The sequence below is a fragment of the Spermophilus citellus genome, assembly GCF_964194105.1.
Source record: "Spermophilus citellus genome assembly, chromosome: 4".
Lineage (NCBI taxonomy): Eukaryota > Metazoa > Chordata > Mammalia > Rodentia > Sciuridae > Spermophilus > Spermophilus citellus.
Window position 1 is genome coordinate 217,509,515 of NC_138185.1, and position 26,439 is coordinate 217,535,953.

General features: G+C 50.3%; 1 protein-coding gene across 1 annotated transcript; it reads left to right on the forward strand.

Annotated features, from left to right (window-relative positions):
- Positions 1–3,280: 3,280 nt before the first annotated feature.
- Positions 3,281–9,495, forward strand: LOC308648312 (putative serpin A13; the record flags this gene model as incomplete). The annotated part of the gene is made up of 4 exons (XM_081292939.1): positions 3,281–3,836; positions 4,913–5,183; positions 5,946–6,066; positions 9,286–9,495. The coding sequence occupies 4 exons, from the start codon at positions 3,281–3,283 to the stop codon at positions 9,493–9,495; spliced, it is 1,158 nt and encodes a 385-aa protein (XP_081149065.1).
- Between the last annotated feature and the right edge of the window lie 16,944 nt (positions 9,496–26,439).

A 26,439-nucleotide genomic window follows, 5' to 3' on the forward strand; every position in this document is an offset into this window, starting at 1 on the left:
AAGCAGGACCAACTCCAGTGTCCACCCACTAATATCTTATTCCATAAAAAGAAGTGAAGTCCTCAGGGGTGATGGAACCAGATAGAGGTGGCGTTTGCACGACATTGTGAGTGTGCTAAATGCCTCCAAACTGACCCCTGTAGAAGGGTAACTTTGTTTATGTGAATTTTACCACAAATAGTGAGAAGAGAGACAAAGAGATTGAGAGAGAGAAGGCCTTGTGTATTGGGGAAACGATGACTTAGTATTTGTGATATTAAGGGATTATTGCTTTTGAGGTGTGATAAGGCTATCAGGTTCTGATGTTCTAAATCTGTGACCATGAAATGATACGGAGGATTTGCTTTAAAGCATTTCACAGGGGGAACATCAGGAGGTACCCCAAAATGATATTGATCTTTGTTGAAAATAACTGAATCTGCTGATGGAAATACAGGGGCTTATCTGCTACTCTTTCCATTTTTGTACACTTTTGAAATTTTGCATAATAAAAAGCTTGTCTGATACTCGAGGGCAGGATGGTGTCTTCCTCCCCAGCTCAGCAAGCAGGAGGCTTTGCATTGCCAAGGAATGAATGAATCTCGTGACAGACCCCTGCATGTTCTCCTCCTGGGAACAGAGGGAAGAGAGAAGGAAGGTGTTGGGCAGACGTGGGTGTGGACATCAAGGCAGGTGAGCAATAGAGTCCAGATAAGGTCATGCTCCGCACAACCCAGGGGAGCCCAGGCAGAGCAAGGATGACTGGCTTCACAAGCTGTCGGGACGCTAGATGGGCTTGTCACCAGCCCTGTACGCAGAGCATGCTGCTCTGCCTCTGTCTCTGTGCCCCTGTCCCCTGGGCCTGAGCCCACAGAGTGAGCAGGCATGTGTCACCCCTCTTGCCCCCAGAATATAGCTCTAGTCCTGGCCCATGGCAGACTCGAGTGAGTGAAGAATTTGGGGGCTGCAAGCACCAATGTTTCACCAAAGCCACCAAGAGGCTCATCAAGCAGCAAATAGACCGTTAGGGTCTGTCTATGACATGACCCCAAAGGCTCATGTGCGCAGCCTTGGTCCCTAGTGCAGCAATGTCCAGAGACGGGGCTTTGGGTCTTGAGGGCTCTGACCTCATCAGTGGATTAATCCACTTGCTGAATTAGAGTGGATTATTGAGAGATGATGGGCACTGTAGGAAGCGGGTCTTGTTGGAGGAAGTGGGTGACTGGGGACGTCTCCTGGCTGGTTTTACCTTCCCCAGTCCCTCCTCTGTCTCTGTCTGTCTCTATCTCTGTTTCCCAGCTGCTGTGAGCTGAGCAGCTGTCCTCTCCCAGGCCCTTCCTCAGTGACCTGCTGCCTCACCTCGGTGCGAAGCGATGAAGCCAGCCCACCATGAGCTGAGCCTCATGCAGCCAAAATAAACTCTCTTCCTCTCGGTCGTTCTCACAGGTATTTTTCACAGCCTTCTCACACGCGGGCGGACAAGAGCAGACGGGCTGGTTCTGTCAAGAAATAAATGATACAGAACAAACCTTCGCAGACAGACGAGGCTCTCCTAGAGACTGTGTGCCCGCTGACCCTACCCTATACAGAGGGGGAGCTCACATTCACTGAGGTCCAAGGCTGCCCCAGGTCACACGGAAAATGGATGGCAGAGCAAGGGAACGTGACGAGGATCGATTCTGTCAATCATTTACCCAAATCCAGAGGGGACAAGAGGGGCCAAGTGGACTGTCGCAAGGGGAGCTGGGAATGGCCTGGTGCTGGGGGAGAGGTCCCAGAGGGCCAGGGAAGGCCGAAGCCCGAGAATGGGGTTTTGCAGAGGGTAGACCACGATCCCTCTGCTGAGCACACACCCTGCTGAGCACCGGGAATTGAGCAGTGCATGAGACAGAGTGTCTGCCCTCAGGGAGCTTCCAGTGGGGAGCCAGATAAATACGCCATGTCATTGCAGCAGGACACAGGATAAACAAGGCCCGCAAAAGGTGGCCTCTGAGGAGGGGCCTCTGAGGAGGGATGAAGCAAGCCATCGAGCTGTGGAAGGAACTGGAGAACAGCCGTTCCAGACAGCTGACAGCAAGTGCAAAGGACCCGAGGCAGCGATAAGCCTGGTAAGTTCTAGAATTGCAAGAAGGCTGCAGCAGCTGGAGCCAAGGGAGGGAGGGGAAGGACAATTAGAGATGAGGTTGGGAGGCCAGCAAGAGCCTGGCAGGTAGGGCTTCCTCTCCAGGTGGTGGGATGAGGGCATAGGATTTGTCCCAGTGTGAGGGGCCGGGGACATCCAGGGTAGAGGAGCATGTTCTGATTTACCATTCATAGGACCACGGTGGCTCCTTAGGGGAGGAAAGGCCACCCAGGCCCTTACTAAAATAGATTCCAGGCTCCACCAGGGCCTCAGGTCCTTTTGGACAATATCATGTATCACCTCCTGGGTCCCTTTGTGCTCCTACATCCCTGTGACAAGAGGGTTCTCAGCACCATCCCATAGAGCAGAAGTCACCGTCCCAAGGGACAAAGTGATTAACTAAAGTCACTGAGGCCGCCCCTCTCCTCCGGTTCCTCCAGGCACCTCCCCTCCTCCCCTCCCCACCTCCCCTCCTCTCCTCCCCTCCTCACCTTCCTTCCTCACCTTCCTCTTCACAGACTCTCTGCAAGTCCAAGACCAGGAGTGAGAATCAGATCTGGGATTTGGGCTAAGTGGATCCCCCAAGGCACAGATCTGGTATTGGGTGGAGCCAGGATTCAAAGAAGGGTCCACTGGGGGAGGCCCCTGAGTTATCAGATGAGCCTGAGCAGGAGGAGGCAGGAGAGGTTGTGGGGGGCTGGTGATGGGAGTCCCCGCCCCCAGGCCACAGGAAAGTCGAGTGAAGGGCTCAGCTGCTGCAGAGACCCATGGCGGCCCCCCAGCCCAAGGACAGGCCTGGAGGAGGCAGGAGTGCCCCTAGTGGCCCTAAGTGTCCCCAGTGCAGTGCAACCCGGGCGCAGGTGTGGGTGCTTTGTGCAGACAGACGACGGCCGGGTGCAGTCCTCACCCACCAGCGCCACCCCAGGCTGGGTTCAAGTCCTGGCTCCACCGCCCACCGGCTGCTGGACCTTGAGCAAGTTTCCTAACCCTTCTAAATCTGCCTTCTTATCTCTCAAATGGGGGTGTAAAGACAAGGTCTCCCCCACTGGGCCGTGGTGAGGGTGACAGAGGACACCTGGCACAGAGCAGAGGTGGCAGAGATGGCGGGTTCTGCCCTCACTGAGGCGCTCATTGCTGTCTTGCAGGTCGCCTCCACTTTCAGACCAAGGACCCTAGAGGATGGAGGCCTCGGGATGGTGGCCGCTGGTCACTGTGCTCATGGCTGCAACTCCTCTTCTGGCCCAAGGAGACTCTGAGCTCACGGACCCTGGCCCCCAGGACAGCCCTCCCAGGCCGGCTCTGCCCTGCCACAGAATTTCCGTGAGCAACATCGACTTTGCCTTCGGCCTGTACAGACGGCTGGCGCTGGACGCCCCTGGAGAGAACATCCTCTTCTCCCCGGCGAGCATCTCCCTGGCCTTGGCCACAGTTTCCCTCAGGGCCCCAGCGGCCAGAAGGACCCAGCTCCTGGAGGGCTTGGGGTTCAACCTCACTGTGATGTCCGAGGCCGAGATCCAGGAGGGCTTCCAGGATCTGCTGCTTAGGCTCCCCACGCGGGGGTCCCACCTGCTCCTGACCACAGGCCAGAGAAGTTTCCGCAGCCTGGGCCCCGGGGCCACCCAGAAACACATCAAGGAGTACGTGGAGGAGCAGACGCAGGGGAGGCTTGGGGCCTGGGTGGAGGACCTCGGGGAGGAAGCCACTGAGGTTCTGGTGAATCACGTGGCTCTCAGAGGTAAGGTGCGCCTCCAAGGCAAGATCCTTCTGGGTCCCCGGCTCTGGCCATGTCCTCCTCCTGCTCCCCACAACCAATAGAAGCTTCCTCAGCCTCCCTCGACTTTTGGATGGAAGGCACTCAGCGCCTGTCCACTGAATCCTGGATGCTTCTGCCTGTTACCTGCATGATGGGGCTCCCCACCACCTCTTAATGTTAATTGTTGAGATTGTTTTCAAAGAAGAACCTCCAAACCTTTAATATGCTTAAGAGCTCCCTGGAGAGCTCATCCTTAGGGATTCTGGCTCAGGGGGTGGACAAGTCCCCAGAGGACCAGACCCTCTTCCTCCACAGGGGACTCTGCTGCAGGGGACTGGGATCTTCCCTGTGCGCAGCCCCATGAGCCACCGCTGAATTACAGGGCGTGGGTCCCCCTCCTCTGGAAGGTCCCAGGAAATGTGGGTTCACCAAGAGAGTCCTGAAGAAGAGGCTCCTTTATTTTTTCCAAAAGAGCCAAGAGGCCTGCACTCCCACCATTGCGGGGTCAGGGTCCGTCACTTGCCAGTCCCGACCGATGGGAGGTTTCAGCCCATTGCTTTGGGCCTGAGCTCAGGCAGCGCACCAGGCCCCTGCACCTGACAGAGCACAGCTGCTCACTCCATACCCAGGAAGCAAAAGAGAGGACGAGAGAGAGCCTGGGGTCCCACAGTCCCCCCATGACCTGCAGACCTGCAACCAGGCCCCACCCCTTAACATTTTCACCACGTCCCTCTGAACCACCTTGGGGACAAGCCTTCCACACACGGGCCTTGGGGGACATTCAAAATCCCAGGTGTAGCAGGTGGTGGTATCTTTGCAATTGTAATACTATTAAATTATTGTAAAAACAGAAAGAGAGAAGCTCACACAGGACGAGGGCTCAGCCCCTAGGGCCACCTGGGTAATAAGGGCCAGGTCAGGAGCGGGTCATGGAGCCGGGCTCTGCATCCAGGTGTGACCCAGGACTCAGTGCCTCAGCCCCACCCCAGCTGCCACAGGTAACCCTGGGCCCTCCTCTGTTCTCTGCAAGGACAATGTGGCATTTCCCTCCCCCTCAGCTGAGTGGGCACAGCCCTTCGACCCCGGGGCCACCAGCCTGAAAGAGTTCTTCCTGGACGAGCGCAGGGCTGTGCAGGTCCCCATGGTGAAGCAGAAGGCCAGCCACCGCTTCCTCCATGACCCCGAGCTGCAGTGCACCGTGCTGCAGATGGACCACGCTGGGAACGCCACCACCTTCTTCGTCTTCCCCAACCGGGGCAAGCTGGGGCAGGTGGAGGAGGCCCTGCTGCCCGAGACGCTGATCAAGTGGGACAGTCTGCTCAGGACCAGGTGGGTTCCCAGCAGGCAGGAGGCAGGGCCTCACCTCCCTGCCCAGACCCCAGGGTGCTGTCACACCCCACGGCCCTGCCACTCCTGGGCCTGGTCACACCTGGCCCAGACAATGTCACCTCTAGGTGAGGTCCCTGGTCTCCCTGAAAGCACCATTATGGGCCCTGGACCAAGACTCTGGAATCCAGTTCTGGTCCCGGCTCTGCTGCAGACCAGGCAGCACCCTGGGCAAGGGCCTCCCCTCCCAGGATCCGGGTTTCCTCAGAGGTGGAAGGCCAGTGATAACCACAGGGACATGTAAACGGTCACTCTGTTCTATGGTAGCAGGCGAGGAGGACACCTGCCCATGCTGGGGTCTGGCAGCCTGCACAGCAAGCCCCAGCCCAGCATGTCCCTAAGAAAGAAAAGGACCCAAGAGGCCTGGTGAGACAGGGTGTCCAGGAATGAGGAGCAGCCTGGCTGGTCCAAGGAGCCCGAGGGAGGCAGGAACAGGGAGGCGTGTGGACAGGTGCACGGGCTGGAGCCCCAGGCCCTGGACATGCAGGCACGAGGCAGACGCTGAGCACAGGAGCTGGGCACCACAGAAAGCTCTCACCCCGCCCACAACTGGCAGGGGGTGAGTGGAGCAGAGACCAGAGGCAGGGAGAGGCCACAGGGAGAGGCCGCAGGGCTGGCTGGAGAGCTGGGGTGGAAGGGGCCCCCTGGGACTCACACAGGCCCTTCCCAGATCTGCTCAGCAAACCAATTTCTGTCTCTCCACAGAGAACTTGACTTCTACTTGCCCAAATTTTCCATTTCCAGCACCACCAGACTGGAGATGCTCCTCCCACGAGTGCCCGTGGGCGGAGGCCTCCCCGGGCAGCCTGGACTGGGCATCTCTAGGGTAAGTCCAGGCGGGGCCCAGTGGGGGCTTCTGACAATCCCTGGAAGCTGTGGGACCCCTCAAGGTGACATGCTGCTGCCTTAACCTTCAGGACCATGGCTTCGCCCCGTCCCACACCACTGTGACCCCCTGGGCCAAGACGCGGGCTCTCTCTGCAGCTGGCTCAGGTCAGGCCAGGCCCCAGAAAGGAATGAAAGGAGACCCACAGAGCCAGCCCCCTGCCAGGGAGGAAGCACAGGGCCGAGCTGGAGGCTGGGGGAGGGTGACAGCCTCGCCCCCACACCTCCCTGTGGCTTTCTCAAGGACATTCACCAGGCCCAGCCCCAGCCAGGTGCCACATCAGCACCCCCCAGTGGACAGATGAGGCAAGTGCTGCCATCCCATTTTGTAGATGAGACTGAGCTTGCAGTGTATTAGTTCCTGTGCTGCTTCAGTAACAGACCACCAGGGACCAGGTAATCTGTAAATTGACTACCTCATGGTGCCAGAGGCTGGGGAGCCCAAGGTGAAGGGGCTTCGCCTGGTGAGTACCTTCTGGCTGGGTCATAACAAGGAGGAAGGCCAAGCCAAAGCTCAGAGAGAAAATGGGCCACCCATTGCTGTGGTGACCGGCCCCTTGCCCATGGTGGCATTAATCCATTTGTGAGATCAGAGCCCCCACAGTCTAATCCCCTCAAAGGCCTGCCTCTTAGTCCTGCTCCTGGCAATGACTCTCCACACGGGCCTTGGAGGGGCCAAGGGAATTACCCCCAGTGACCACGCTAGTTAGTGTCCAGCCAGGATCTGAGCCCGGGGCAAGTCGTGGAGCACCGGGGCCTGCATTTGTCTCCTCAACCAGCCCTGGGCACCTCCCCATTACCTGCATGTCACACACACCCCAGAGGGGACAGTGGGTTTGAGGCCAGGCAGGCCTGAGGCCTGGCTTTGTCTCACCTTAGCTGTGTGGCCTTGGGCTACATCACCTCTCTGGGCCTTTGTTTCCTCACCTGATGATTGGGACCCTGGACCCTGTCTCAGGGGGAACACCTTGTCCAATGTCACAGCAGCACAGGGTCCTCCAGCTTCAGGCTGGGTGAACTTTCACACTCAGCAGTGGTGATAAAAGAGATGTGATGGTGGAGTGAGGAATTGGTTGGCCCTGGACAGAGCTGGGGTACAAAGATACAGCCATGAGCAGAGCAAAGTTGGCATCAGGTGGATGTGAGGCAGGACAGACTATGAGCACACAAACAGACCTGCAAGAGGTCAGGTGGCAATAAACCCACAGATATAGCAGTGTAAGCGGGTGGGGATGGGGTCTGTCCAAGGAACACTAGTCTTGGAGTTCTTGATGGGAAAGTGACCTGAATAAGGGGAGAAAAGGAGTTCTTGGTAGAGTGCTCAATATGTGCAAAGGCCCTGAGGCATGACCACGCCATCCAAAGCCAGTGAGGCTGGAACACAGTAGACAAGAAGAAGTGCCGTGGGAGGTGGAGAGGACAGAACTCTTCAAGATCAATAAGACTTTGATTTCCCCAAGAGTGAGACAGAACTCCACCGAGGGCTTTAACAGAAGAGTGATGTAATGAATTCCCCTAAGTTAGAAAAAGATCATAAATTATACAGGGGTGAGAGCACAGAGCAGCTGAAAGGCGATAGATGAGGGGAAACAGGTGGAGCTGGGATTTGGACCTGGGCAGATAGTTCCCAAGTCCAGGCTTGTACGGGTGTCCACAGTGCCCTCAGGAGGCTGTGCCCGCTCTGTAAATGAGGGAGATGGTTCCCGTTCAGCTCCTCCCAGTCCCGTTTCTCTTGCACCCAGAACTTGAGGTCCCCTGTGATCTTCTCTCGACCCATCAGCTCACGGGAGGGTGATGTGTGGTCAAGGACCTCACCTGTGACTGCCGTACCCTCACCTGCAAGAACTGAGCTGGATCCTAGAGCCAGGCCGCGCCCTCATTCCGTGGCCGCGCCCTCATTCCGTGGCCCCGCCCAGGGTCTTGCTGATCCTCCTTAACCTCTTTCCTCTCTAAGCACTCCTTGGTTTCCATTGAAGCATATTCTTCAGAAGTCTCCTGCCAACTCCAGGATGAAGCCCCCTCCTCACTGATCTGCTTCCTCCATTGTCTCATCCTAGCTCCCAGCTCCCTGGCCAGCCCTGTCCCCTACTGTCTGTGCCGTACCATTCCACTGAATCTCATGGGGCCATAGATGTCCTCAGCTTCCCCCTCCCTGTCTTGGCTTGGACTTTAAAACAAACAAACAAACAAACAAAAAAACCCACCTGAAGTGTCTTCACTCATCTCCAAAAATCCAAATTCTCCCTCCTCTGTGGAGCTTCTTCTAACCTTATCCGTCACCCTTGCTCCTGAAGCAGAACCAGTCTCCCCTGGCAAGCCCCCGCCCTTGGTTTTCCATGTCTTCTCTGCCCTATCAAACAACAAGTGCCTTGCGAGAGTCGTGCCCATAGCCCCCTGCTGTGCTTGGCACTGTGGATCCTATATACTCCATAAATATTTACTGAATCTATTCATGAATGAATTAGGGATGGAATGAATGAAAGCAAATGATTAAAATAATGTGGATGAAAGAATCAGTAAAGGATGGGTGGAAGAGTCGTTGTATGGACACAGGAAGAAATGAGTGGAGAATTGGGAGGGTAGATGCCGGCGTGATATTCAAAGTACACTGCGACCTGCAGAATGCAGATGCCAGCAGTGGAAACTTAAACAGAGGGGCAGAGAGGTGGATTGGGAACAGAGGGGATCATGTAGGGAGGATGGATGGGTGGTGAGTGTATGGTGATGCATGGAGGGTGGGGGGGAGATGGATGGATTGTGGATGGATGGATGAGGGATGGTTGAGGAATGGATGATGGATGAATGGATGGATGAATGGATGCATGGATTGTGGATGGATGATTGATGGATGATGGACAAGTGAATGGGTGAGTAGATGGCTATATGAACACATAAGCAGTAGATGAATAAAGTCATAGTTAAGCAGATAGTTGACAGGTTAGGTGGATGGATCATGGTTTGCTGAATAAATGGGTCAGTGGATCAATGATGGATGGACAGGTGTATTTAAGAGTACTAGGTGGATAGATGAGTGAATTTTTCAAAAGGCAGATGCAAGGATGGGTGATGGGGTAAGTGGATGGATGGACAAGTATGGGGTCATGCAAAGAAAGAGAAAGAAATTTGGGGTTGAGTGATGATTCCAGAATTTTCCTTGCAGGTGACTCATAAGGCCACCATGACTCTGGAGGAGAAGGGCTCAGAGGCTGCCACCGCCACCAGCATCCAGCTCACTCCCAGGCCCCACCCTGACCGTGCGCCCCCCACCCCTCCAGCCACTGGGTTCAGCCGACCCTTCCTGGTGATGACTTTCCACACAGAAACGGGCAGCATGCTTTTCCTGGGGAAGGTGGTGAACCCGCTGGGGTAGAGCTCTGCACCTGCTGGGTGACTCAGAGCCAACAGAGAGGAGACACTGACTGGGACACGGAGACATCCGTGAAGACACCCCGTGACATCATCAGGTCGTCTGAGACTGGGTCTCTTTGGAAGTGAACTGGGAACTATTTTGCCTCAGTGGAGAGGGCGAGACCCCTTGGACATTTTCACACAGCCACAAAGATAACCCTGGCCCACGCACCACGACCCTCTGTTGCAGAATCAAGTCTAATGAGAAGCGGCAGATGTCCAGCTCACTGGCTCGGTTTTCATGAGTATCCACAGGTGCAAAGAATAAGAGGAATCCAGGCCCTGCCCACCAGGTGCACACAGGCAGCGACCATGGATGAACACCCTCTGTGCACCACTTGCTTTATAGATCGTATCTCATTTAAAAATAATGTCTCTCAGCAACCCAACGAGTATGAGGTGCGGTCATAGGAAAGTGGCTTGTATTTGGCCCATTTTTTAAATTTTACAAAAAAAGGGCTCTTTTTTATGGTTGAATCTAATATTATTTCTCCCTTTTCATAGTTGAGGATTAGAGAAGCTGAGAAATAAATCCAAGAGGGCTCAGCAGCAAGCAGCAGTCCTGGGATTCGGGCCATTTTATTTCAAAGCCTTGACTGTTTTGGTCTCACCCATTTAGACGAGTTAATGATTCTCAAACTCCACTGTACAAAAAGAAAAACTCTCTTCAGCAGGCCAGGGTGGGACCTGAGGGCCTGCATTTCTCAGTGATTTTGCTGAGGCTTCTGCTCTGGTGGCCACATTTTGAGTAGCAGGTCCCAAATGCTCTTGCCCCTGTGACAGCAGGAAGGGTGGACCTTGTGTCACTAACAAGGCAGAAGAGTGGCATTGGGTCTTTGACCCCTTTGTGGGACTGAGCAAAGTGTCTGGCAATATCTGTTTGAAATCTGCAGACAGAGATGCTTTAGGGTCACCTATGAATGGGTGTCCTGGGGGAAAACAGGTGTTCTAAATATTTCTCCTGGTTTTAAGCAAACCACGGGTGTGTATCACCCTCCACCTCAGCCCTCGCATCCGAAGGGAGCCACACAGGCCTGGGACCAGACACAGGAGAGACCAAATCCCATACCTGGTGCAAAGCAGGTCCACTGAGGACCAGCTTGACTGAGTCCATTGAGACCCATGCAGACAGGGTACACTAAGCTGGTGTATTACAAACAGGCAGGAAAGGGTGACAGAACCCTGGGGTCCACTGTGAGCTGGTCCCCCAAAGCCTGGCAAAGCTGCTTTGTCTGTGCATGGCCCACTTGAAATCCAGGATCTCCAGCCTCATCTGGGTCCTGTACCCCAAGCCCACAGAAGATGTTAAGCCAAAGTGCTTACCATGTTTGCTGGGCGTGGTGAGGCACGTCTGTAATCCCAGAGGCTGAGGCAGGAGGATCACGAGTTCAAAGCCAGCCTCAGCAAAAATGAGATGCTAAGCAACTCAGTGAGACCCTGTCTCTCTAGGGATGTGGCTCAGGGATCGAGTGCCCTTGAGTTCAATCTCCAGTACCCAAAAAGCAAAACAAAACAGAACAGGTGTTTCTAAGGAGAAGTAGAGCAGAGCCCGGTCAGCCCTGGCCAGTCTTTCCCTATCCCAGGCCACTGCTCTCCCTGCACCTTCTACAGGGATTCTGGAGAAATACAAGTGAGTAGGAGGGGGGAGAACTGGGTCTGTGGTGAGGACTATGATGAGCTAGAGATCCCTGCCTGATCCAAAGGGGCACCAGTGGTTAGCTGCCTTTGAAAGTGGCTTAGACTAGTTTGTATTTGTCCTCACGTGCCAGGGTGGGCTGGCGTGTAGTTCACCCAGGCATCAGGAGCCCTGGCTGGTGGAGCATGTGGGTGTGCCATCCCAGGGGTCTTCTCCACTTGCATGCTCGCAGAGGGCTCACAGTGCCAACAACTTCCAACCAGCAAGGAGCAAGCAGGAGAAGGGGAAGGACAAACCCATTCCCATGAATGATTCAGCCCACAAGTTACACACATCTCTGGCTGCACAGTGCACCCCACTTCAGAGATGCAGGGAGAGAGAAGGGGGGTCTGTCTCAGATGACCACCTGCAGGACAGACCTCAGGGCTTCTCTTGAGAAAGAAGGATGAATGGCTGCTGGGGAACACCCGCCTCAGCCTCAGCTCCCTCCAGCCTCTGTAGGTGTCTCCTGCTGACCCTGTGGGGGGTGGAGGCTGCAGCAACTGAGGCCTCACAACCAGAGCCCAGGACAGCAGAACCCCAGCTCCTTGGCCCAAGAGAGGCCAAGAGCCAGAGCCAGCAGGGATCCCAGCACAGGTTGGGCTGGCTCTCTTGAATGGCCCTTCCATCACTCATTCCACAAGCATCAGTTGAGTGCCTGCTGTATGCCAGGCACTGGGCATGTGCTCACAGAACTTAAATGGTGGGGGTGAGAATGGGGGTAGGAACCCACCCTGCCAGAGAGCCCATGGAGAAGACAAAGTCATTTGGCACCCGACACCCTGATCTAAGCAGCTGCTTTGGGGTAGGGTTTGGGGGTATATGGTGAAGAGTGGAGCAGATTTTATATTTTAAGAGGAAAGAAATTATAAGATCAGGCCAACATAGCATGTTTGGAGGAATGGTCAGAGCCCAGGGGCTGCTATCTGGGACCCCAACCCCCCTGGACAAGTCAGCCTTTCAGAGAAGAGTCCAGCAAGAAGTTCAGCCTGCATCCATTGGTCCTACCAGAACACCTGTCTTCAGGCCCATTCTGTGTAACACCCAGAGGCTACAAGTCTCTAATAGTAAAGGAGCTGGTGACATGGAAGGCCTATAAGTTATCTCCATGCCCGCCAGTGACCCACCTCACCCAGGGGCACGGCCGCCTACTGGTTGGGAGCCAGTTCATGTCCCTGCTTGGTCTGTACTTGGTAGCACATTTCACTCCTCCATCTCTGTATAAATGAACGGGAAGCACCCTCATCATGCATAGGGGTGATGTCAGCACCTGCTCCACAGGGTATGGAGGTGGAAGGAGTCAATGAAGGTGAGGTGTTTAGAGCTTTCCTCACAACAGGTCAGTGCCAGAGGAGGGCACACTGTTGTCACCACCTGAGTGGCTGGACAGTGGCCCCCAAAACGTGCAATCCCTGGGCCTGGGCCTGTGACCTTGATTAGAAAAAGGGTCACCACTGGATCTCTGCGAGGACTGAAGCTCGGTGCACCCTACCTCTGCCCATCTCCACTGAAGGGACTCATATGCTTTGCCCCTCCAGTTTGGCCAGGCTCCTGGCCCAGACCCACACTCTGAGAGATGATGTGGTTCAGACATCTCACAATACCTAGGCCAGGAGGGGCCCTCCAGCTGTCATGGCCCCAGAGTCCTGCAACGAGGAAGCTCAAAGGCCAATATACCTCTGGGACCAACAAGCACAGGTGACATGGGACAGACCATCCTGCCACACTCAGGCTAGCCAGAACTCAAGGAGCTCACGGCAGAAGGGGAAGGACTGTGCTGGCCAGAGGTGAGACCATGGTGCCAGGACGGAGCAGATTCAACCCAGGAAGGACAAAGAGAACCAGTGGCACTTTGGAAAGACTTTGGGGGCCAGGGGAGCTAGGAGATGACTGGATGCCAGCCACCAACTGTGTGACTCTAAGTGGCTTGGTCACTCTGAGCCTCTGTCCGCCCCTTGGTAAATGGAGGCCAGGCACTGTTTCAGAATTGAGGGATATTCCCCCGCCCTGTGAACCCTGCCTCAACTAGGGCTCCTCGCATTTGTCAGCCTAGGAAACTCAGGGACAGAGTCTCCCAAACAGAGGTGAAGTCTGCCCCCCCAGATCCCATAGCACCCCCCAAGCCTCTTCTGCACCCTGAGCCCCCTGGCCTGTGCATTTCAGCAAGGGTCCACCTCTGGCTCCTACAATAGAAAGAACCACGTCTGAGCCAACTCTGGATCTGCGGGCCATCAGGTCTGGCTGGCTGGAACCCACCGCAGACCTGGGCGGTCCCAAGAGCACAGAAGGGAGCAGGGGAGAAGAATATCTCACCCTCACATGCAGGCACACGTGGAGCATGCTGGGGAGACGGACAGCAGAGCCCTGGACGTGGCTGGCAGAGGGAGGCAACTGGGAGACAAGACAGAAAACTTCACAGGCCCCCAAAGCAAAGCAGGAAAAGTTGTTTCCAGGGACCTTGGAGCTGGCCTCCTGCCCTACAGTGCTGTCACTTCACAGGTCTACAGGTCTCCCTGAAGACGGAGCCAGAGGGGTGGCCTGGGCCACGGGGGCCTGCCGGACAAGATCTCACCAAGCCAGCCTTGGCGTCCCCTGACTGCCCTGCTCCTGGGGAGGGCGACTAAGGAAACTGGTCTAATGTGGTCGGCAGCACGAGCCCCAGATGCTGCACTGCTCATTAGGAGAGCCCAGAAGGTGTGGCCCTTAAAACCAGCTGGCTGTGCCCATCACACGTGGGGCTCTGCCTACTGGACCCAGGGCTGGCTGAGCCCACACACGGAAAGCTCCCGGGCTGCTCAGAAGGAAATACATTGGCAAGTCAGCTGGGCCTCTGAATTCCTCTTTTTTCCCTTTATTATAAACAAGAAATTTTAGCACGAGATCTTGAAAGGCCAAGGTTCGTCGTCGGAGATTAAAATGCACACACACAGACAGCAGCGACAAAGATGAAGCACTTGACTGCAAGCTGGTTCTAGCTTATATAGAAAGTGAGAGTCAGTTATCTTAAACCAGGAAGCTCCCGGGGCCAATCATAGTAAAGGTCAGGCCATCACCTACGGTGCTCGCACGTCCGCCCTGCATAAGATTCATGGGGGGCACGAACTGTCCACGAGTGCAGAAGACGGGAGGGCCAATTAGAAGGTTTTCAAAACAACTTGTTATCTGCCCACTGGCGACTTGCCCACCACCCTGTTGCATTAGGGGCTCCTTATCTGAAAGGCCCGGGGAGTTCTAGCCGTCCACTGGCAATTTGCCTGCCGCCATGTTTGAAAGGCCCGGGGAGTTCTCAGGGAGACTCCCAACAGATCTACCCTTTATTCAGGGTACAGCACGGTCATATTAGCTACAGGCACAAGGTTGTACCGCGGATTTCTAGAATGTATTCATCTTGGATAATTGAAACTTTATGCCCATTGATTGGCTGCTCCCCATTTCCCCTCCCCGACCCCAGCAGTCGCCCTTCTACCCTCTGTGTCTATGGGTTTGACTGTAGTGGAAACCTCACATAAGTGGCATCACATGGTAGTTGTCCCTCTGTGACTGGAAAGTGGTCTAATATGGACATTTAGCAAAATGTCCTCCGTGGTCATGCATGTTGTCACAGATTTCAGAATTTCCTATTTTTTAAAGCTGAATGATATGTTATCATATGTACATGGTAAGTAGGCCACCTCCGGAATGGGAGAAAACATTTACAAACTGTATATCTGACAAGGAGTTAATGTGAATAATACATAAGGATCTCCCACCCATCAAAGAGTGGGGAACTAGACCCTCATCTCTCACCCTGCACAACAATGAACTAAAAGAGGATCAGAGACCTAGGAATTAGAACAGAAGCTGTGCAAATCCTACAAGAACACTCCAGCACATAGGAACAGGCAATGGCTTTCTTAATAGGACCCCTGAAGCTCAGGAAATAATGCCAAGAGTTAGTAAATGGGATGGCATCAAATTAAAGGCTCCTGCAGAGCAAGGGCAAGAGCTAAGGATGTGAAGACAGAGCTACAGAGTGGGGAAAATCATTGCTATCTATTTCAGATATTAATATCTGAAATGGATAAAGAGCTCAAAACACTTTACACGAAGAAATCAATCCCATTACTAGATGGGCAAACAAATTAAACAGACGCTCCTCAAAAGAAGAAACACAAATGGCTGACAAATCTATGAAAAAAAAATGTTCAACATCATTAGCAATTAGGGAAACACAAAATACACTGAGATTTCATCTCACTCCAGTCAGAATGGCAGTCGTCAAGAAAGCAAACAGTAACAGATGCTGGAGAGGACGTGGAGGGAACACTCTTTACACTGTTAGTGGGGCTGTAAATTAGAGCAACCACCGTGGAAATCAGTATGGCGCTTCCTTAAAAGACTCCTCAGTGTTTATCCTGAAGAATTAAATCAACATGCTACAGTGTACACACATACACAGGTTTATAGCAGCATAAGTCACAACTGCCAAACTCCGGAACCAGCCTAGATGTCCATCCATGGATGAATGGATCAAGAAAATATGGTCTATACACATGATGGAGTTTTATTCAGCCATAAAGAAAAATTAAATTATGTCTTTTGCAGGAACATGAGTGGAACTAGAGACCATTGTATTAAAAGAAGTGAGTCAAACTCAGAAGGTCAAGGGTCATGTATTCACTCTCATATGCTGAAGCTAGAGAGGAAAAAGGAAAATAAAGGTGGGGGTGGAGCTCATGAAGATCAAAGGGAGATGATCAGAGGAAAGGGACCAAGGAGAGGGAGGAGTTAAGGAGGGGAATGCTGGGGAGTGATATTGGCCGAGTTACATCACTACACTATGTACATGTATGAATACGTAACAACAGGTCCCATCTTAAGTACGACTATAATGCACCAATAAAAATGTGGGGGAAAATTGGGGAAAGGACTCCTCTCCAAAAAGACATACAAAATACAGTGGGCAAATGGAAAGATGCTCAACACCCCTGTCACCAGGAAATGCAAATGAAAACCTCACAGCAAAGCCAGCACAGTGGTGCACACCTGTAACCCCAGCAACTCGGGAGGCTGAGGCTGGAGGATCGCAAGTTCAAGGTCAGCCTCAGCAACTTAGCAAGACCCTGTCTCAAAAAAAAAAAAAAAAAAATACAAAGGGCTGGGATGTAGCTCAGTGGTAGAGCATCCCTGAGTTCAAACCTCAGTACCCCCAAACAAACAAACAAAACCCCATGAGGTAGCACCTCCTGTCTGTTGGGATGGCTATTATCAATAAATAAGAGTCGGTGAGTTTGTGGAGAAACCAGAGCACTTGGTGTGCGCTGCTGGTAGCAATGGAAGATGGGTGACAGCTGTGACAGGGATGGTGACACCTTACAACATTACACCCGGACCCACCGTCTGATCCCACAATCCCACTTCTGGGTACAAAAGAATTGGAAGCAGGATCCCAGAGAGGTCTCTGCCCAGGTTCACTGCCGCACTCTTCACGTAAGCCCAGAAGTGGGGTCATGCTGCACGTCCTCAGTGGCTCACAGTTTTCTGGCTCTTCTTCTCTTTCAGTCTTCACCCACCGCCCTGGCTAGCGGGGGACCAACCCCTGCTTCTCTGAGGGATCAGCTTGTGGCCCTTGGCGTCCCCACCCTGCTCCAGGCTGGTGATTCTGCTCCCTGTCTATTTAGGATCTCAAGTGAGAAGGGGTGGATTGCAGTCCTGAAAATATTCAAATTTTACACAATTCCTAGCAGTCACATGATGTAACTTCTTATTTCTACGGGAAAGAGAAATGGCCCTGAGTATCTCCAGGCCCCTAGGTGATGGGGGTGAGAAGCTGGCTGGGGGCTCACGGTTGTCCCCTGAATGTTGCCCTCTAAGCTGTGTGATGCTGGGCAAGTTGCCCAGGGTGTTTCATACCCCCTCCTTGTGGATCAGGGCAACGTAGCCCCCAAAAGACACAACCTAAAGCCCTGCGTGCACTAGTCTCAGGCAGCCTCAGGGGGCCCCGGCTGCTGCCGCCAGGCTGGGGGTCCTGGACGCCTATTCTGGTCTCAGCCTGGCCATGGGTGGTTCCCTTGCCACAGTCCTCCTCTCCTGCTCAGTGAGGGTGTTCGTCTGAGGGCTAGTTCTCCACCTGAGCTTGCAACAAAACCACCTGAGAGGCCTTCTAGTGACCAGGATCCCTAGATGTCATTGGCCTGGGGTGAGCCTGGGAATCTGTGTTCGTTACAAGTTCCCTGGTGATCCTCGTAGGCCAGCCAGGGCTGAGAAGCACTGCTCTAGCTAAGTTTAAGTTCCCTTCAGCTCTAACACCCCGGGGCTGGGCTCAGCGATGCCAAAGCTCTCTCACAGAGCACCGGATATTTGGAGCCCTGGGCTAGGTCCCTGGTTCGGGTGACGTTTCAGTTTGCTTCACTGCTTGGGAAGCACCTGTGTTGCTTAAGCTGGGAGTTCTCAAAAAGATGCTTTTATGGCCTAATATCAAACTGCCGCCCCCTTGGCAACCTCCCCAACGAAAGAACCTTGGAAATAACAGCCCAAGGTCATCGTCGGTGCCCGTGACAGACAGGAAGAAAACAGTCCTGGAGCAAGTGGACTGGCCTCAAGCTGATGTGGGCTGGGCCTGTTTCCCACTCTCTGCCTCCAGGTTAGTGACTTAAAAAGGGTTTGGAGAAATTAATGACTTTCACAGAAAAGGAGCAGGAGAAGGAAAAATAAGGAAAAGGAGATGGAGAAGAGGAGGGAGAAGAAGGAAGAAGAAGGAAAAGAAGGAGGCAGGGAGAATGGCCTCTTTCTCTTACAATAACAAGGACAAACCCTCAAGAACAAACCTGCGACGTCAGCCAGCCAGAGGTGAGGAGAAATCTTAAGTGCTGCTCAAGAACATAAAGCCATGGGCAATCAGAAGGCCCTTGGAGGCCTTGGGTAGGAGCACGCAGCACGCACTGAGGACAGGCTGGTTCTAAGATTCCTGTGAAGTCAAGCCTGGTCGCCTACCCTTGTAACCCCCCTGACTCGGGAGCCTGAGGCAGAAGGGTCCAAGTTCAAGGCCAGCCTCAGCAACTAGCAAGTCGCTGGCTCAAAATAATAGAATAGGGGTACTGATGTACTTCAGTGCTCGAGTGGCCTGGGGTTCAATCCCCAGTGCCATAAATAAATAAACAAGTAAACAAACAAACAAATAAATAAATTCCTATGAAAAATAAGTCATTACAAAAGTCAGTAAAATTCTGGAAAAAAAAAAGTCTTTGGAGGGAGGACTAGCTCTACAAAATACTAAAGCATATTCTAAAACCCTTAACAGTAAAATTACGATCTATTAACCATAAAACATATATAGCTTAACAACAGAGATACATTTTAAGAAATGCATCATGAGGTGATGTCACCTATGTGCAAACACCAGAGTGACAGACCCAAGCCGAGATGCTGCAGCTTCACAAGGTGGTGTACTGTAGAACCACTGTCGTGTGGACAGCTGGCCATCAAAGTGGCGTGCAGTTCATGACTGTGATTAAAACAGTGCCCTCCGTGAGTAGAAAGACTGATCGATAAAACAGAACAGGGAACATGTAAATTGTCCAAATAGGTAATAGAGTGAGAATATAAAAAGATACTTCAAATCCGTGGAGAAAAGTGGGTCGGTCATTACGTAGGGCTGAGACGGCAGGTATCATCTGGAAAGAAAAGGTTGACTCTGTAAGTTTTGTGAGTGATCACTGCTGCTGTTCACAGAGGTTCTTGGGATTTGCTTCAATCAACCAACGTGACAGAAGCACATCACCTTCAAGTGGAGGCCGTTGGAGCCAGATGTTCACCTCTGTGCACCTCTGCCCAGTGGCCAATGGTTTATATGAATGATGTTCGGTGCATACAATGGGTATGACGCAGACAAGAAGAATTAATAAACTCTGTGGTCCTCCATGAAGTGACACGGAAAGATCACCAATGTACACCAAGGATGTGAATAGAGCAAGACGCAGACCAGTGGGGATATGGGCTGCCCTTTGTGTATGAATAGGTTAGGTACTCCTAAGTGTTTGCCTTGGGAAAGGGGTTTGGGTGCCTGGGAGAGGATTAGAGGAAGACTTTACCTATTCAAAAGCCAACCTGAAATAAGGATGGGAACAAAAACCAAGTATTGTCACCCTAGATGCCTCGGAAATCTCATACCTAGAAGGTTCAAGGCGATGGACCATAATTTCCCGCTACATTGAGTTTCTTGTATTTCTGAAGCATAAGATGAATAGTCCCTTTGGAAGCCCTAAGTTTATTTTGGTGATCTTCCCATAGAAAAGCTTAAGACCCGAGCTTGGTGTCTCTTAGAAGGTCAGTTCTCATTCCATCTTGGCAGAGAGGTGTGGCTTTGTTTTCTGAGTAAACCCCCAGTTCCCCCAGAAAGGCTCTCGGATTCTCCACCCTCTTAGCTTAGAAGCTGCCTTTGCCCTAAGAAAGCCAAGAACCATCGTTAACGCTGCAGATGGAGAATTTTCTGTTTCCCTAACTGTTGTCGGTGAATATCACTTTGGGGAATGGCAATGATACATCTGGGACCCAGGGGACTTCTGGAGAGGGTGGGGACGAAGCCCCCATCCTTCAGGGCCCACCAGGAAGCAGCTGGCCATGGGGAGGCAGGAGGAGTGTGAGAATCAGGAAGACCCCAAGTTGAATCCGAGTTTCACTGGGGGATTGACGGGAATCCCAGATGTCTGCCTCCCTGCTCGCTGTGCCTGCCGACCTGAACCACACCAGGAAGCCTCTCGGCAGCAGCAGGACACACACCCTGTCACTAGCCAACGCCTCCCCCTCCCCCGGTGGAAGCAGCCCTGCTCCCTGTTGGTCTCTGCCCTTCCCAACCTGCCTTCAGCTCCCGAGAGGCATTCCGGAACCAACACCTCACTCACCGCCGTCCTTCCACTGTCCCTCTCTTTGAAGGCGTGTCCCACGGCCTGCCTGGCCAGGTGCTCTTGATCTATGTGCGGTCACCAGCCCTCACAATGGATGGAGACCCTTCCACAATGTCCCTGTGGAGCGCCTTCCCCCTGCTGAGCCCGAGGCCCACGAGCCCAGGACAGTCATCGACACAGCGTCTTGCCTTTGGGGGGACAGAAAGTGGACAGCCTTGCCCAAGATTCCTTAAAAGGAGCCACCGAGAGTCAGAGCCTTTAATCACTTCAAATCAATGTCATGGGTCCTCCCGTTAACACGCAGCTGGACTGTGGGCTCCTGAAGTCCCTCCCGTCTTCTGAATTCATGACTCAAAGGATCTTGATTCCTAAACAAGGACCCTCCTTCTCATTATCATCCCCCTCAGCTCTTCCAAAATACAGTCCTTGTGCCAAATGACTCCCAAGGACCAGTGACGTGACATTTTTATCCTACGTGGTTATGGGAAAGGGCCAGCCCTGGTGACGTAATGCTTTCATGTGCACACAAAGTTCATTTTCAAATTCTTTGATGCTGTGTCTTGACAGAGAAACCCAACAGGAAGTGGAACAATAAATAAAAGTCTCCAAGTCAAGGACAAAACATCCTGTACCCACAGTAATCTGACGGTCCACGGCACTCTCCAGCACGCTGGGGAATCAGCCCCACTCAGAAGTGCTGGGACCCAGAACCCTGTGCCAAGGAGCCCTGACCACGCAGCCAGGCCACTCAGCCCCTCTCCAGGCGTCTGCCCAGGCTCAGCAGGTTGGCTCTGGTACCCACTTCTGCCTTTGGAATCCTGGGTTCCCCAGCACCTTGGCAGAGCTTGTCACCCAGCCCTAGCCTTCGGAAGCCAACCCCAAGGCTGGCCAATATCCAGAGAGAAATGACCATATGTGGGCTAGAAGAAATCAGTCCCTGAACCCGAGTCATGCAGACCCTGGGCCACAGGTAAGGGGTGCTCTGCAGACAGACGTGCCCTTTGTTCGAACAGCGGGGACCTCAAGGCCTGAGGAAGCATGTGACAACCTCCAAGTTAGGAAATTATAAACCAGCACTTCAAACTATTAAACTATATTGCATTGGAAATATAATACATGACGTTTATTGAAAAGAATAAAATGTGGGCCGGGGTTGTGGCTCAGTGGTGGAGTGCTTGCCTAGCATGTGTGGTGCACTGGGTTTGATCCCCAGCACCACATAGAAATAAACAAATAAAATAAAGGTATTGTATCCATCTACAACTAAAATAAAAAGGAATGAAATGTTAAAATATCAGACTGAACTCTAAGGAGTCACATTTTTGCAGATCAAAAGTGGTTGCTAACAGTTTCAAGTGGTTCCGTCCAAGAGCACTAACCCTCTGAGGGTGGGACTTGTTTTACAGATGAGGAAACGGAGTCTCAGACAGGCAAAGTGCCTTGTCCAAGGAAGTTTGGAATGAGTTTCTGCCCTTGGCTTCTAATGGCTGACTCTGGAATGTTCAGGAAATTCGCCCTGACTCCTTTGGTTAGCCCTTGATGCAGTCTCCCTCTGATCCCCAGATTCTGTCATGACAAATAACTGACCATCCTTCAAGTGATGCTCTTAGAAGCTGGGTCTCCTGCCCTTGGCCACAGCCCACCAACCCCCAGCATCACTCACTCACTCCACCAGGGTCTCCCCTCTATCAGCCTCCCTTGGCCTTCACTTCCCTCCTCCCTGAAAGCCCACGTCCAGAGCCCACTTCCGATTTTTATAACTATCCCCTTGCATTTATTTTCAATTTTTTTTTCCTATTCCCCTCCAAAGTACATACCCAGGAAACTCCCAAATCTGCCAATCCCCTAACAGCTCTCCCAAACCTGCCGATCCCCTAACAGCTACACAGGGAAGAGGTCAATTGTGGGGATGCCCAAAGCCCTGCAAAGACTAGACCACTACATAGATAGAGCATTTGCTCTGTTAAAGACAAGGTTGAGATCAAAACAAACAAGAGGAAAGAAGCAAACAGGATTTTTTAAATATCAAATACACAGAAAAGTTAAAAGAATTGCACAACCAACAGCCGTCTGTCTCCTAGATTTACTAGCTATTGACATTGTACCACATTTGTTTTTGTTCCTCTTGATAGATGAATGGTAGATAGATAGACTTGAGAAATATACCTATGTAGGAAAGTATACATATAATGTGTGTATCTCTCTGTGTGTGTATATAGACACATTGGTTGTAGATCCATGTGAAGGTAAGTTACAGAAACACACACACACACACACACACACACACACACACATATATATATATATATATGCACATACAAATGAATTGAAGAGCCGGTGGCACCTCTGTCTCTGAGAGTCGGGTGCTCAGCGCTGGCCACACAACCCTAACACGCATTCTTATCCGCTGACACCGTTCAGGACCCATAGAAACTGAAACACTCCTCTTGTCTCTTATCCACGTCATCAGAAAAAAGATAAGTGTGTGCCGGAGCCGGGAGGGATTGTGGGTTGTGTTTCTGTTGATTTTGGAGACAGACCCTGCACTGAGCCTGGGAAAGGCAGAGTTCTTGGGAAGAGGGAAGACGAATAGCAGATTTGCCAAACCGTCGCCTCAGACAGCAAAAGTGCAGGAGGCTCTTGAGCAGTGGCGTGTTCTGGGAGTACGGTTGTTCCTCTCTCTGCCTCATTCTGTGTTACAACAAGTGCTTCTGAAGGTACTCGTGAATTAGCGTATTTCCAGATGCTCGTGACAGCTGAGGAAAGTTTTTAATGCTAAGAATTCATGTTACTCCTAAGTTTGTCTAAACATCGATCCATACAACCACACATGGCATCTCTGCTAGAACTGCAGATGGTTTTATATTTCCTATAATATGTAATAAGATCTAATTAAATTTACATTTAAGTTCTGCTTTATTTCAATAATTCTGACTTAAAATTGCACATTAATCATATTTGTATAACCTTATCTAATAAAAGATGATTTTTAATATTTTAGAAGAAAAAAAATCATGACTCAAAAATAGGAAAATTCTTCTTTTACATTTTTATAAAAATATACTCATATTTTATATGTAGTACTTGGCATTTAATTATATTTTAGCTGGGCATGGTGATGCATGCCTATAATCCCAGAAGCTCAGGAGGCTGAGGCAGGAGGATTGAAAGTCCAAGGCCAGCCTCAGCAGTTTAATAAAACCCTGTCTCAAAATAAATAAATAAATATGATTGATTAATTAGTTAATTAATTAATTTAAAAGCTGAGGATGTGGATCAGTTGCAGAGCATCCCTTGGGTTCAATTTCTAACACCAAAAAAAAAAAAAACAAGTTTATTTTTAATCCTTTAGCTCATTACTATCAATAGAAAATATTGTGTGCTAATATTGATTATAATGACAGGAGATTTTGCTGAAATGTAAGGATTAAAATACTGTTCTTAGGATTTCATGTTAATATATTCTATTATATAACCAGATATTGACTGTCTATCACAAGAGCAGCCAGACATACATACATGGTAATGAGTAGAGTCAATTTTTTAAAAAGTGCTTTTTTAGCTGTTGATAGGCCTTCATTTTTATTTATTTATATGTGGTGCTGAGAATTGAACCCAGTGCCTCGCACATGTCAGGTAATTACCATTGAGTCCCAGCCCCAGCCCCTAGAGTCATTTTTTAAAAAATATTTTGCTACAGTGTAGCTATACTAAAAAGTCATAAGAAGTCATAGCTTTATCATTTTTTTTTTTTGGTCATTGGATGAGTATATTTGAGAAGGCAAGATAAAATATGTTATTTAGTGGTTCAGCAGTTTGGTTCGCACCTTTTCGATGCCTAGGCACAGAGAGTGTGGGCTTCTGTCTGTGCTCTGCCCCAAGGGCCTTTATTCATAGCCTCGTTGTCTTAGGTCCCAGAGATGTCAGGACTGGCCTGGACTCGAAGCCCAGGGGATTTACTCATGCACACCCCCCACACTCATCCCACTTACACAAAATGCAAGTGGAAAACCAAGTAAGCATTAGCAAACCCAAAGACCAAATTTGTTCGTGACAGCATCCACCAGGACCAAGTGGAGTCCCTTGGAAAGCCAGCTGTCTGATAGTAGCTAATCTACTACATAATGAAATGCATGTGTGCGGTCTTAACGAATGTCACAAGGGCAGTTAATAAAATTTGGTATTCATTCTTAAAATAAATCTTTAACATTTTTCTAAAATTAGGAAAAGCAAAATGTCAAACTTCATCTCACATTCCGTGGGGAAGCATCACAGATATTGTCATTAAGCTGGAACAAGAAAAGGATGCCAGGGGCTGTGTTTGTTAGGCCACATTGTTCCTGAATTCTCATGCAATGCAACTCCATACAGCGTGCAGATAAGAGAGATCTGGGGGAAGAGATGAAATCATGTTACTATCGGACAGTACGATACATCAAGAAAGCCCAGGAGAATCATCAGAAAGCTATTAAGAAATAATGAAATTCAGTCATGGGGCCAGATATATGCTAGTGGGCCAAAGTCAATAGCATTTTTTTTATACCAGCTATAACAGATTTGAAGCCATGAGGGGCGGGGGAGAGTGACTCCTTCTTCAATGACAACAATAAAAAAAAATCCCTAAGGATGACTCCAAAAAGATAATGGAAGAATCCACACGAAGCAAAATATAAAACTTTACTGAGGGCTATAAAAGAAGATTTAAGAATATTGAAGGAACATGTTCCCAAATGGGAAGACACTCGTGGGAAAAAGATGTCAATTCAACCCAAATTAAATAAAGATTTAATATAACAACAATTAAGCCAACAGAAGTTTTTCAATTTTTATTTGCTTATTTTTATGTGGTGCTGAGGATCTAACCCAGTGCCTCACGCATGCTAGGCAAGTGCGCTGCCACTGAGCTACAGCCCCTAGAAGTTTTTCAAATTTGACAGAAGCAATTATAGAGTTACTTTTGTAAAAAGTTAGAATAGCTAACATAATTTTTCAAAAAAGAAGAGTAAAGTACAGTTGTTATGCTTCCAGCTACAAAAACCTGTTGTAAGTCCACATCAACTAAAACAGTGTGGTACATGTGTGAAAACAGACCCATTCAAGGAAAAGCAAACCCTTGGTCTGCAGCTCTTTGATGACCTTGTCTTCATCCTCCCCAATTCCTGGCAACCTCCTAAATAACCATTAGCACCAATTCAACCAAAGCACAATCTACACGTGTCCTCAAGAGACTATTTTATTTAAATTTTATTTTCTGATTATGAAATTCATATACCATTGCTCCTCAAGTTCCAATCAGGTTATGTCCTGATAAGTCCATTGTAATTTAAAATATCCTAAATTGAAAATGGTACTTAATACACCTAACTTACCAAGCTTCCCCACTTAGCAGCTCAGCACATCGTAAGGTGGACGGTTTACCCCCTGATCATGTGGTTGACTGGGAGCTGTGACTTACATACCGCATCAGTCGGCCTGGTAAAGAATCCAAACCTGATTCAGAATTTTTATTAAGTGAATATCTCCTTTGAACCATGGCAAAGTCAAAATACTGGAAATCAACTATCATAAGCCAGGGATTCTATAGTTGGAAAATGCAAAACCTAAAGCAATAAAAATATTTTCCTGGGCTAGGGCTGTGGCTCAGTGGTATATCACTTGCCTAGTACATGTGAGGCACTGGGTTTGATCCTCAGCACCACATTAAAAATAAATAAATAAAATAAAGTTATTTTAAATAAATAAATAAATGAACATTAAAAACAATCTTTAATATCACTTCCTAGAGACAAAACTGGTTAAGTCTTTTGTAGATTATTTTATACTTGTTTCAAAGTGAAAAATAAAACACAAATGGCATATCTATCTATATGTAGTAATAATTAGGAGTACAATGTTTATACAGTTTCAGCAGATTTTTTTATAAAATAATTATTTTACAAGCCCCCACGGTGGTCTGTTCTATGGGTTTTATGTAATTTCAAGTGGTAATGTTCTGGCAAATGTTCTCTGGGTGCTGGGAGGAGACCCCTATTTGCCTCTTCGTACCATTTGCCAATTTCCTTGATGTAAATGCTCCCACTGAGGTCAGTTTTATGACTTTACCCATGTAATGTCACTGTCACTGAACATTGTACACCATCAGCTCTCTTTTGTGAGTACAAGCCAGCTCCAGGATTCAGATTTAAAGTTGACTTTAAAGCTCCTGAATGTTGAAGGACGGACATCATGTTCTTTGAGATATTTTGGTATCACAAATAAATATTGTGTGTTTTATCCTATTCCACAAATTAATATCTCTAGTTGTTTTTATAAGTAGATTCCTCAAAACAGAATGATAGATCCAAGAAGA